The sequence below is a fragment of the Oxyura jamaicensis genome, chromosome 5 (assembly GCF_011077185.1).
Source record: "Oxyura jamaicensis isolate SHBP4307 breed ruddy duck chromosome 5, BPBGC_Ojam_1.0, whole genome shotgun sequence".
Classification (NCBI taxonomy): Eukaryota; Metazoa; Chordata; class Aves; order Anseriformes; family Anatidae; genus Oxyura; species Oxyura jamaicensis.
The window spans coordinates 14095600-14110292 of NC_048897.1; the positions used below are offsets into that span (position 1 = coordinate 14095600).

General features: G+C 34.8%; 1 protein-coding gene across 1 annotated transcript in view; it reads right to left on the reverse strand.

Moving 5' to 3' along the window:
• Window positions 1-14693, reverse strand: part of DPH6 (diphthamine biosynthesis 6) — a 192343-nt gene that overhangs the window by 45756 nt on the left and 131894 nt on the right. Inside the window, exon 13 of the mRNA XM_035327558.1 lies at window positions 11078-11320. Coding sequence (XP_035183449.1) covers window positions 11078-11320 — 243 coding nt within the window. The remainder of the gene's footprint in view (window positions 1-11077; window positions 11321-14693) is intronic.

A 14693-nucleotide genomic window follows, 5' to 3' on the forward strand; every position in this document is an offset into this window, starting at 1 on the left:
TCCTCTTCTCCAGACCAAACAACTCCAATTCCCTTTGTACCATTTGTACCACGTGTACATAGCAACCTAATAAACACAATTCCTACTGCACAGGAAACTCAGTCCCTCTGTTCTCATCCTCTAGCATAAAATATTTTAAACTCTTAAGGTCTGATATATTTTTGGCTAAGTACACCCACAGGGTTCAAAATAGGAATACCTGGGTAAAATGCAATGGTCTGTGATATACAGGTCAGACTAAATGATCTGATGGTGCCTTCTGGCTGCAAAAGCTCCTAAAGCTCTGAAATCTGATCCACTACTTACACTCAGTCTTTCTACCAGTACTACTGTGCCTGACTGCTAAAAACCCACACACAACAAGAAGGCAACCATCTTACTCATTATGGCCTTTAATATCCCTTGCTGATAGTTTTAAATTTTTAAACAGCCCTACCTGTCGTGCTGTCTTTTATGTGTTCTCACAGTTACAGATATAATTTCGGAAGCAAAATATCTAAACAGTAAGCATAATAAAAATGAAACAGGTTAAAGCTTATTAGCAGTAGGGAGCAGATGTAGCAAAATCCTGCCAGTTCCCCTACATTTCCTCCCCAGCAGGGACTTTCTGTCAAGCTGTGAGTTAGCTCTATACAATAATGCAGGCTGCTGTTACTGCAATTGCACCTTCCTATACCTCTCTATTGTACTAAAAATTCACTTTGATTTTTGATTTCTTCCTTGGTAATAATAATATTTAAAGCAATTCCTGCAGAGCTAAATGTAAATTCCAGCACTGCATGCTAGATACTCAAAAGGGTATGAAAATGTAAAATTGATAAGAAAATTACACATTAAAAAGCTGTTTTATTTGCTTTAAAAATATTAACTTCCTCTCAACAAAGTAAAGGTTCCTGAGCCAAGAGATAACCAGTTAATGACTGGAGTTAAGATTCCTTGAAATACCTCTCAAACATACATCATTCAATATATCAGTTACAATGTGGAAAAATGATAACTATTTAAGGAACAAAGTCATAAATTGATAGCAATATAAACTGAAAGCAAATGAAGTCTGCCACATGAAACATGATCACAGACTGTCACTCTGAGGGTTTTATTCTTCATGTGTAGTGTCAAAAATAAGCACTTAGAAAAGAGAGTTGAACTGAATTAAGGACGTTCAAGATGGAAAGATTTCATTTGAAATTCATTTGAGAATGTGTACCCAAATGGGACAGAAAACGAGAAAAGTTAATGGTCAAAATCTGCTTTCTGGGCATTAAGGTTAGCTGATTTTATGATTCAGAATTTAAATTTCAGATCCTAATTGCAAAGTTGTTTTCTTTGAAAGTCTACTTTCCTTCTGAACTTTGAACTTAAGCTGTTGAGCTAATTTTCAAACCAAGTGTCAGCTCTTACCTCACATACTCTAACTACAGTCACAAGTTCACCTGCAGACTTACAGCACCGTTGGCTACTGCTGTTACACCTGTAATTAAATTTTGCAGTACTTAGTGAAGAAAATTGTGATGCTACTGGAGGTAGAAGAAAATCAATTTGAAAATTCTGGTGGCACTCCTAAATTCCTATTAATCGCCAGACTTTCACTCATTGAGACAAACACCTTTAACAATAATATGAAATATAGATTTGGGTCAGCTGTCCTGACTGTACTCTCAACCACTGCCTCAGGAAATTAACTCCACCCCAGCCAGACCCAGTATACCCACTAATGACAGGAATTTCAGGATAACTAATTTTAGGCACCTAAAAATGATAAGCCAAGCTTGAGTTAAAATGCCTTTACATAGCATGTATTATTATATATGCTAGTTAAAAGTTGATGAAAAATACAAATACATATTCATGGCTATGTTTGGGTATGTATGTATGTATATTTATCCAAATGCATATATATGTGTACGGGGAGGATGGGACAGTGAAAATATATATCTATACATCTCACCTTGTCATTCTGCAGAACATGCACAGGGAGACTATGCACTACTTAACAGATATCTACAATTCCATGCAAAGATACACTTGACAAATTATGACAAAACTTTACCAAAATTACTGACTTAATTAGAAATGATTGACAATTAGTATTTTCATCAGCTAACGGTTACGTTTTCCTTTTTGAGGCTCACTCCCTTCTTTATAGAGATATATGAAGAAGTTAACTACTTTGTCAACTACAAGAGATGGTCAGGATGCTTCTACAAAGGTGCTTATAAATGAGATGCATAAAGACCTGCATAATATTAACACTGGGTGATGTCTAAAATGAAATCAAAGTTAGATTTCAAGTGTTACGAGCTGTGTTACAACTAAAGGAATGACAAGAGCTATACACATGTATCACAACAGCTGGAAGTATTTTTAATTTTCATCCATGAAGCTGAATAAATACAGAGAGGAAGCTGAAAGTGATTATTCACTGCTGAGCTGGCATGCATGTTACTGAGTACGGACCAGTTAGCACTGGTTGTTTTTGTTATGCAAACACTTAAATAGATTTAAAATAATGCTAGTTCACTTTCAGGCTGTCTTACATACTTGTTTAAAAATAGAGTACAGAAAAAAAATATATATACATTGTCTTATCTTGACATTTATGAGTAGGGAAATCAAATATCTACAACTGATTTAAATAAACACACACACACGATTTAAAAGCCACTCTGATATTTTTAGACAAGGGAAAAGAACGAGACCAGCACAGAGAACCAGAGATCAAGATAATCAAGTACTGGAATTTAGTAGGATCTCTTGGACTGTACTATACACTAGTAAGATAGCATTTCCACTGGAAGGTGGTACAGATTTAGGACAGACCTAAGTAAAGACTTAAGTAAGTAAAACATGGAAGCTGAGGTGGTAATCTGGCTGTTCTTTAGGTCCTGATCAGCAGGATTAACACATCTGGATGAGAACAGAAGAACTCCAGAGCCAATGAATGTCCTGAGGTTGGTTCCTTCATTGTGGAGATCTAAAGTGCCCTACATGTAATTAGGACTGCAGTTTAATTCGGAAGTTTCTTGAGTGAAAATAGGGCCTTCATCGTGTTTAAACCAAAATGGCATCCTACCCTCTATATAGAGGCACTGACAACAGGTACCAGACTCGGCTGAAATCCTGCTAATGGCTTTCACAGCCATCACAAGTAAGACTTTTGACCAGAGGCTCTGGTCTGAGCAAAAAACTGGATGCATATATGCCCTGTTGCTTAGCACAAAGGTGACAGGCTCAAAGCAGAATTAATATTTTCAGCAAAGGATATGAAGAATCACTCAAAAGAACTCTTATAAAGGGACTGCTCCAGGGGAAAATCAGTCAACCTTGATGAACTAGGCTCTTTACTACCTTGAACAACTTGACATGTGCTTCTTCACTGTGTCTAACTGAAAAACAAAGTTCATTTGCATGTATATATTACCTGTAAATGCCAAATAAGCTGGTGTAAATCAATTCATGGGAATCAGAGTTATGCCAGCTGAGGATTTGATCGTATATCTTCACCAACATTCATACAAGTTAGAAACCCTCCCCTTTCTTAAGTTGTTCATATTTTATTTTTATGTTCTGCAATGGGTTAAATTCATGTACACTGTTTAGAACTTTATGCAATCATATGTTTATTTATGTTTATATGTATATATATTAAATTTCTAATAATGGTTTTAGTTAAGAATATGTACACTGCTTCATTGTTCTTTTTGTTGACTATATTCCTTTTTAAAATTCATTAAGTTTCCACTAATATTACAAGTAGGGTATTATAATCTTCCTTTTTTTTTAAGAAAAAGGGAAGTGGCAATTCTTTTACCGTGCACTGTGGACGGGTGTCAAAAGGCAGAATAGTTTCAAGGACCTCCAGAGTTCCACTATCTGCATTTGACCTGTGTTAAATATTCTCATTACAGTCGCTTCAAATGAATACAAAAGCTTTGTTTAATCCTAACACAGGGGAAATGAAATACACCAGGCACAAGATGAAAGACTCACTACCACTGTGCTATTTGAATGCACTGCTTGTTCTTAACATGGGCCATAAAAGAAACCTGCTTTAATATATCAAACTGTAGAACACTCAAAATAGCATCTAGTAGCAAAATAAATGTTATAAATCTGATGAGACAAAAAAAAGGAAACAGAAACATGTATTTTCTTCCTATGGAATTTTTGATAGGCATAGCTACTGGCTTGTGGCAATGCTTTTCAAAAATATTTAGTTTGCTTTTGCTAAAATGACCAATTACATTAATTAGTCTGTGCAAGATTTTTCTGCAGTGTAAATGTAGCAGGATTTTCATCTATCATTTTATACCTTTATAACATTCATTTTCTTCTTACATTTCAACTATTCTGTTTGAGAAGCTAGTAGAAGATGACCAGTTAAACTAGTATTACCTACACTATTGTCTATAGGGCACAGAATTTACAAAACTATTTGGAAATCTAACAATAGTATTCAACATAACTATTAACTAATATGTATGATAAAATATACAAAAACATGTATCTGAATATTACAGACTTACAAAATCTGTTCATGATGCTGAAAAAGTACATATCCTCTCACAGAAAGCTTTTATTTATTTATCTATCTTATATTCCTTTTAGGTTTTATGGTAATTTTCTCCATAGGTAAAATAATCTTAAACTTTGTCCAATCTGTTGCAATAAGTACAAGCTTTGATTTCCATTATTTGAGCATAATCTATTTCTGCTTAGGATAAAGAGTCATAGAATAAATACATGAATTTTATTTAAATTCATGCCAGTCTGCATACTTCAAATACTACGTGTACATCTGAACAATGCAGCACACTGCTGTTTTACAGATCCATGGTGCCATTCTAAATGAGTGCACTGAAGACATAATTACTCCAGAAACCACTGCACTCAGCTAGACAGCTTCTGGTTCTGGAAATAACTTGTTTATAACTATCTTGTGACTCTGCAAACTTTTGTAGGCAAAATGGAAAGATGTATGGTAGTATGAATGGTACTTGTGGGGGCGTCAAGGAAGGTACAATGCAGGTATTCCCTACAATGGGCCCAGAGGCTTATAGATGACTGATCTGAGATATCTTTTTAAAAAATATCTGGTTCAGGCTAATTTACATATTTTGACATCTAAACAGTTTGTAAATCTGGACAAAAGGGTTCGAATTTAGCTACTTACATTTAGCACCAGGTTACTCAAGTGCTGCAAGGAACCCATTCATAATATATATCTCAGATCAAACATTGCAGATCTTTTTTCCATCACTTCTACATCATGTGATAGTAAGACACACATTGTCAACAAACTGACTGGCATTTCTAACAGCATGAAAGTCAGCAAAGCACTCTTTGCTGGATTTGAAACAACCACAGGATCACAGTCACTCATACTGAATTCTTACCATGAAAAGGGAAAGCTCTTGTTAGAAGAAGGTAGGTAGAATTTTCAAATCTACATTTGCTCAGCAATTTATTGGAAAGAGAGAACCACAAAACTAAAACTAAAACAAACAAACAAACAAACAAAAGCTGTATTATAAATGCCAAGACACAAATATTTTTTCACGTCACATGAAGTATTTTGCCAGGTAGATTTTTCATGGCTGACTATAGAAAATACAGCGGGAGCAGCCTAACAAAATAACTCAGAGTGAACATTGTGGTCTTAGAACTTTTAATAATCTTGCAATTAAATGAAATGTCTTTCTATGCAACCCTCTCCTCTATTCTTAATTTAAAAAATATTGTTTTCATTGTTTCATCCAGCTTTTCAAAATCTCCCTTCGCCAATAGTTTGGGATTACTCACAAATACAGGAAATGCAAAACTTTGTGGTGGTAACAAAACATTGAGTACTAAATGTGCTAAAGTATTTACCTATACATTTTTTCTTTTTATAGCAAAGAAATTAGAGATAACATTTCAGATAGTTCTGGAAAATCTGACTCAGATTTTTTGGTATAACATCAAATCACAATGTGAGCTGAAACTCATTTTTATCATTCAGTCGTGTTTATCAAGAACTGTATTTCAAAAGAAGCAATAGGCCTCCAAACTTAACTTTAAGTGAGTTAATGTGCTCTTAACTCAGAGAAAAATTGAACTATTAATACTTTTTCATGGAATGTACATTTGATCAGCAGCAGCCAAAGCCATTATCTATTACATGGATTATCAAAATTGATTTATTTTACTGGCCTAGCTATACCCTCTCTTGCTGGGGATTAGCAAAATGTAAGAATAATAGAACAGAGCAGTTAAATGAGCTGGAATGCCTTCAATCTTGAGACACTATAGCATGTTTCTCCTCTTGTCTGTGAGAATAACAAAAGAAACCAAAGAACAGACATTCAGAGGTAGAAAAAAGTAGTCATGATCTTGCCCATCTCAACTGATCTAGTGGAGTCTGCTGCACAGACAGAAGTATAATCCATGACCTAAAATACACTAACACAGTACTACAGTGATGGTTCTGCATGGAAAGCCCATAGGGAGGAGGAAAAGAAGGTAGGGAGTGGACTCAGCTCTGAACTAAATATAGTGAGAGCTCTATCCAAACAGTACAACTCAACCCTCATTGAATCAAGTGTGTACAAAAAGTAAATTAATAAAATTTTGCAGGCACAGTCACTGTTATATCATTATACAATAATTATTTGGAATATTTCCATCTATCAATAATACCATCTGTCCCACCCAATACAAATGGACTACAACCCATCTGGCTTATTTTTCTTCTATCGATTACTCTGCTGAATGAGTTAGCAAAACCGCTTACAAAATCATCATATTACATGACACTGTCATTAAAAGATGTGAAGTAAAGAAAAACACAAGATGAGACTTAATTGGAGAACTGTCAGTTCTTCTTCCAGAAAGTTTTAGCGATGCTATAAGCTTTTTTTTTTGTCTACTTAAAAAAACAAAAACAAAAACAAAACAAAAAAAACACTCTAAACGCTAACTACTGGATTAGGTGGAAACTGTTCTACTACACTATCACACAATATCACTACAATATCACACTATTTCTGAAAAGTATATTAAAGAAGCTCCTTGAAGGTATCTCCTTGAGAGTATCAAAATGTCCCAAAAATATGCTGGTGAGACCTTAAAACTTATCAGGACTCCTGAAGAGACTGTGGAAGGAGTATATCTTAAAATGGGGTAGTGGAAGCTGCTGAAGGCTGGCACTTGCATTTGTTATTTCCAATTATGTTTCCCAGGATTTGGCTTTGATTATTTGTTTGCATAATTGTCTCATTCTATTTTTGCAGCCTCTATTTCTTTTAACTACTGCTAAACTGTTAACTACTTCACTTTAATTTCTACAACAACCTTAATAACTATGTAAACTTTCTTGTCCATCCACAGAACTTAACTGCTTACCTAGACTCCCCTGTTCTAGTTTAAGTTTCTACAACACCCTGTTAGTTTTAACATAGGAAATCTCTCTTGTGTACAATCACAAGGTTGGTCCAGAGATTTTTTTTGTCAGCCCAGTGATTTAGTATTTCTTGGAGTGAGTCCTCATGGAGGCTTCTCTCTTATCCTTCTGTCCTCACTCATTTTGCTCCCTCCACAGTGGGTTCCTTGAGGCTACAGCCTTCCATCCCTCCACCAGATTTCTCTTGGCTTTTCCAATGACATGCTAACTCCAACTGATGCAGGAAGAAGACAGGGGGCCAAGGCCAGATTCCAGCTCTCTGAATATGATCCTTGATGGCTGTGGGTGTCTGGAGCTCCAGGAGGCAACGTTCAGGGTTACTAGAGCAGTGAGGCTGCAGGGAAGAGGGACTGGTGCACAGACACCCAGCAACCATCTGGAGCTAGGGAAAGCAGGATGACAGCAGTGGAAAGGAGTTGTACAGGTAGCACAGAATGATGCTGAAATATGTTTATTAAATGTAGGGTTTACAATATCTAGTTTACAAGAAATGAATTTTGAGCTTCACTGTTTTGTTTGCACAGTCTCTATTATTTCCATGGATGACAGAAGCAGAACAATTTCAACTGAGACACCATTTGCTCTTATTAAACAATCTGAAGGTTGCTATTGATTCATGCCATTGTCTGTTGCTTGAAATAAAGTTCAAGAATAATAAAATATTTTTGGTTTGGCTGACTTAATTTACTTGCAGAAAATAGTGCTATTTCATGTCAAACAAAACAAAAACTAAGACAAATAAGGGATGTGCTACTTATATTTTTAAATACAGATGCCTTTAGAGTAAAGCTACTGTGTTCTGGCTTCCACACAGTAAGATAGTATTTTACAAGCTACTTCAAATAAAATATTAAGAGGTGTGAAAACTACATTTTCTGTTTTCAGTGATTATATGGAGTCAGGGACAAGTGCCATTTAATAATTTATCAGAAAACTTTACCATTTTCCTTCTTCTGACAGTAGAATCAGACAGAAAGAACATTTCTCCTATTACCGGCTAGCACTTCTCCTCCAATACAAAACCTATTGATGAACATCTATTTGCATTAACAATTACATAATCAATTATATTTTCAGGACAGGACAATTCCTCCCTCCGGTTCTCTGTAGCAGAAGCATTTGATACATTTTTCCCTATGCTTTGCTGTGCACATAAACATTACTAATCAAAAAGTATGCATAGCCTGAGGAAAAATTCAATTCTGAATCTCCTTTTGACAAAATGATAGGGAAATTGGAACATCTGGCTGCTAAAAACTCTTTCCCACTGATATTTTACATTTTTCCAAAGCATTTTTAAATCATTTTGTGGCACTATTTACTTCATCTGCTATTTTTTTTTTTTGCTATTTCTGATTATGTCATTAAAGAATATAATCTAAAAAGCACAGATTAAGATTGATAAGCATCCTATAGAATTGTTTGATGCTCTTCTAGGATGTTTTATCTTGAACATTCCCGAAACCTGTTAGGCAGCTAACTCTTCATAGACGTGAGTGTAGGCAGCAATCCATTTTTTAAACTATGGCTTGAGCAATCAGGAAGTGATAAGAGCCAGATACTATTAAAAACCCCAAAGTAAGCAACCTCATGAGGTATTTTTCCCTTAGCCGAAAGAACTGCCTAGTGATCTCATTAAGTCAAAGAAAGACTAGATAAACAGTCGCTGGTACATTGACTAATTACGGGAGACCTAAAAGATCCTATCTGGAAAATGGAAAAGCTTCAAAGAACTGGCAAACACTACCAATCTGCCCTGAAATCTGTGTCTGTATGTATTAAAAATGAGAAAGCATGTAGGTACATGGTCATGGTACATGTTATTAACCAGTCACATAGCAAAAAACATTCTCAGCTTTTCAAAATGACTTTATAGGACACATTCTGACAATAATTTCTCTATCATGAATTAGCTTAATGCTACTACGACTCCATGCAATGTCTCTAATTACTTCTCTAAGTCATCATGTGACAGTAAACCATCTAAAACATTTTACCTTAAGATAATATGTTACTAAGATATACTTGATTATGCACTGGTGTCATACTTGCTCTTTCCACTTAAAGACTGCAGCATCAGTCTACAAAACCCTTACATATGACAGACAGCATTATCTTAAGAACTATATTAATATATCAGCAGAAAGTCTTAGGGTTTGATATAAATATGGCTAGCAAAAACAAGGCTGAGGACTTCCTCAGTATGACACAAGCTTTGGAATATCATCCCTCACAGGAAAAAAGAAAACCTAGGGCATTCATGAATTTGAAAATATTGTTATAGCCTTCTGTGTGACTAGAAGAATGTCTTATCTAGAAGAATGTGTCTTTCCTATTTCACTTTTACTGTTTCCAAACCAATCCATAGAAAGGTATGCCCATTTTTCAACAGCACTACAAAAGGTGAGGTTACTACTGCACACTGCTAGTTAGTTACTTTGGTGAATTTTTAGTACACAAGGATCTTAATAACTGTCCTATTTCAAATATACTGTAAAATAGAACTTTTCACCAAGACATTCACCAAGAATACCATAACATATAAAAACACCTGATAGCATGCCCTAGAATAGAAATTGCAAGTTGTAAACAAACCAACAAATTTTACATTAAAAACACAAACAATCAGATCTTAGCAGACTTAAGAGTGCTACAGAGAAGACTAGGAATGTTTCAAATTCAATTTGCTTGGTCTTGGAGGAAGGTACTCAGGAGGGTACTTTATTAGTAAATCTAGGTTGATTGTGTCAACTTCCATACAAAGCCTACATCTTCTTCATTCAGAGACAAGTGCCTGGTCCAAAGACTGAAAGCGAAGGCAAATAGAAGGAAAAGACTTTGGAAGCACTGTTCCTTCTGTGGTAGTATTAACACATGCTACACTTCCAAGCCATTTATCTCCCTGAGAAAGTATAGTAAGTTATATTAAGTTCTACAGCAATTCTGTAGTAACTACTCTTGTTTACCCATTTATGAAGTAGCTACATTTTATTTATTTTTTTAATATATATATATTTTTCCAATACCTTTTTAATGCTTTCAGAGTATTCTGTGGTTATGGTACATACACACAAAAAATATTATAGTATGATTATAAATCATTAGGGAAATTAATATGCTATTAGAGATCATCTAGGGTGAACCAACAGATTGGCACATGCCATCCTGGTCTTAGAAGTTCAGCTGAATAATAAGTAGTAAACTGCTAAACTCAGTTGTCATGACAATATTGCTTGTAAGAAAGAATAGGGAAAAAAAATCTCAACAGAACAAGTAATAAAAAGTTAAAGTAAAATGCCCAGTTCCTATTATGTAAAAATATATGGGCAGAGGTAATTCAAATACAGCATTGTTCCCATTTTTGCTACAGGAACTGTCTGCTCTTTAAGAGTTTTTTAACATATTGCTTTGGGGAATTAAGACAAAGTTAGTGATGAATATAACTTTCTATTAAGCAATTTTCTGTCTCAATTGTGCACAGCCACTTATGAGCCAGAACATAACAGCTCAATCAAACGTTATTATATCAGCTTTACTTGAACCCCTCTGAAATGTACAGAGAAAATTCTGATATTAGTACAAGACTTAGGGGGAAAAAAGACAACCCAGAAAGAAGAAAATGGATATCACAGATACCTTTTTACTTTCTCTTAATTTCTTCTGCCATATAGAATGAGCAACAGGAATGTGCTTGCTGTCAGTTACATAGCAGCTCGCTGTGATGACGTAGTGGAGTGCCGTCTTCTGGCTCATAGCTTGAAGAACTCTCTCAACATGACGGAGGGCAACTACACCCTCTGTCCATATACCGCCACTAACAAGCTGCATAGTACAAGGTACTAAAGCTATCTGTCCAGCGCAGTAGAGAACATCTCCAACCTAGGGAAAAAGAAATAAAAAAGTAAGTAAGATTCTGGGAGTGCAGAGAAAACAAACAAAGTATTTTTCACATTTCCAAGCAGTTTCTTTCAACACCACTGTTCCTTGCCATCCTTTGTCACATCACTAAAAATATTGCAAACATGGCATTCTATCGGTCATTTTTGATAAGGATTTATATGTACTATATGAATACAGCACTGTAATAAACTTTAACAGCTAGTACATGGATGTATGTGTCAGTTCAAAATAATATCTGACGTTACTGATAGTTACTGCTTCTGGATCACACTGATGACCCTACATGGTTAAATATATTGATTGAATATATCGACATCTTGATTTCTTTTAAGTAAGCTTCCATTTTTTCAGTGTTCCATTTGTTTCAGTGTTCAGTTTCAGAGTAATTATGCACACTCTCTTTCAGAATATTATAAAAATCAGGACAATCCAGAAAGTAAAAGGAAATTACAGATTGAAAATAAGATGCAAAAGAGTGTTATTTAACTAAAGAGATGGATTAATCTTTTGAAAATTGAATTAAATGGGTGGACAGATATTCCATGAATATATGTTAAACTGAGCTGCAATGCAGTTACTTTGGGCTGATTTTCCTAAATCTTCCTGGCAACACTCTGAAGACCTACTTTCTTAATAGCAGCCAGCAAAGGAAATGTTTATTCTTATTATTCAGACATCTCAAAGATTTATTATAAAATCTTAATGTAAATATCAAAACTTTTAATCCTCTTATTCTGTACTTCTCTAGAAATTCTGTACATTTCCTGATCAGTGAGGCTGTGAATGTTTTTCCAAATCAAAAGAAAACTAAGTATAGAAATGGGAAGTAAGGTGGGCGTAAGCAGCTTTGAAGTCTGCACAGAAAGCAATTTGCTATGAGTAAAGAGAGTGAAAATGGATTGTGCAAGGAATCTTCAGGAAAAATTTTCCAGAACTTACTGTATAAACTGTAAAAATTCCTCAGAATTAAGAATAATTAAAAAAGAAATCTGTGTCCTAGAAGACATGGCAATCAAACCATGTGACAGACCCATATGCAACTCCAAATCTGTCCTTGTAACTGTCTGTGTCTCACAAAAGACTCACACATGTAACTATTGGAAGAGTATCTTATACAATTTGGCATACAAGTTCTATGATTAGCAGCTGAAGAGGGGGAGGAGGCAGAAAGGAAAAATAATATATCAACTGACACTCATCAACTATTTAAATTGTTTAAAATATCTGAAATATTGTTTTGATAATGCTATATATAATCCTGAGTTTTGAAAAAATATGCAAGTAATATTTTAGTTTATAGGAACAAATGGTCTTTTTTTTTTTTTTTTTTTTTTTTTTTGTAGTGCTATTTTAAAATATGTGCCATTGAACAAGGGAGTCCAGCCAGCTACCAAGTGGCATACTGACAAGATGAGAAACAATTTCAGGAAGATATGATTCGGAGGGACACAGGTTTGTTTTTAAAGTAAGCCATTCATTTTCACCTCTGCTATGTTAAATCCATGTTATTAGTCGAAAATGCCAATACAGGTAGTTAATACTTTTACAGAAAAAAAAAAAAAAATCACACTAGCAATATTTCTTTCTTTTTTTCTGTTGGGCTCCTGGTTTTCCATGCATCACCCATGTTAATTATTAGGTAGACAGAAGAGCTGTTCAACCAGTTCACTTCCCCTATTCTTGAACAGATTGTTTGAGACATAATATGAATACTAATTAACGATAAAATATCTGTCAGTGTTTTGAAATACGGACCAAGATAGCACTTTCTTAAAGTATCCTGGATAGTTCTGATACAATTAGCCCCATTGGTCATAAGGAAGGTCAAAAAAAATCTCTGAAGGATTTGAGCAAAATTGGCACTGCTTTTGGCTCAGATTCAGTGGGAATTTTGCAGAGTTCTTTAAAAAATATTTTTTTAAAACCCCTCTGTTCCTAACATACTTGTTTGTATCTTAAGATGCAATTAATAGAAAAATAATATTCTCATCATGCCACCATGCTATGAAAGGGTGGATACAAGGGGAAAAGAGGGAAAAAAGATCAAAAGAGGCCACAGGTTTTCAGCAACTGTACTTCAGGAGGACATAATTTAGGGTAAGGAAAGGGGGAGGGATGTTTCTCTTCTCTTTCCCAGTGACTTGGTCATGAAAAGCAAGTATAAATAAACAATCAGCAGGGGCAAAGTAGCAAACCAGTAAAAACACTGTTTTAGCAGATTTCAAGAGGTTGTCTCTGGAATATTTGAAACATTATACAGAAAATTGTTAGCAGAGTAAAAAGCATTTAAAACAGGGAAGACTTTATAGTATCTTGTTCACAGTACTGAAATCTTACAACAGGAGATGTCACAATGTATGGTGTCAGTCCTTGTGTTGTGAAAGTGTTGTGCAAAACCCTGCTAGAACTTTACAACAGTTTATCCTTTTGGAGCATCTTCAAGGATAACAGAAGATTTTTCAGACTATAGATTCACAGTGTATCAAGTCTAGAGGACTTGCATATCCAGGAAATTCAGCAGAGAAACAGAACTATAATATACTGGAAATGTATTCATACACTGAGGATTTAATTTTCACTGTAGCCAATACACATATTTCCAGTGCTAAAATTTCATTAAATGTTGGACAAAAGAAAAAAAAAACAACAACTACAACAACAACAAAAAAACACAAAACTTGTACTGCTGAGATGCTCACTTCTACCAATTTATTTCCAATATAGTTTGAGCAAGGCTAGCAGTTTATACATGGAGCCACATGCAATTACAGATTTTGTTACCTTTTCATTTTCATTTGTATCACTGCAAGTTAAATTAAAGGTGAGTCTCAATAAACTAGCACAATAATTTGGCAGTTCTTTATTTCAGTTAGCACAACTGTAAGTAATCAAGGGAATTCAATGGACAGCCAGAAACTCAAAGGAGGCAATTCATACAGATAGGAATGCTAAGCTCTTATTTAAGAATTACTGCTTTTCATACTGTACTTGTGTTGCTAGATATAAGTCTAATACAGAGCTAGGTCACAACAATATGGAGGGAAGGAGGGAAGAAGGTACAGCAGTAAATAATTTTAGTTCACTTTTTTTTTTTTTTTTTTTTCTATATGTCCTTTTTGCATTCATTTTTTATGAATTCAGGAATTCACTTTTTGGAATGAAAGCATTCCAGGATACAGTGGAAAGGAAAAGTCAGAATGATGCTTGGTGCTACTTCAAATTGTTCTATCTCATGGAAAAGTCTTTAACAATATTGTAAGTCACTGAAAGGACACAACATATCTGCATTTTCAGGATGATCCCTCCCACAAAATATAATTCAGGAAAAGAAGCAAGGAGAAAAACAGACTTA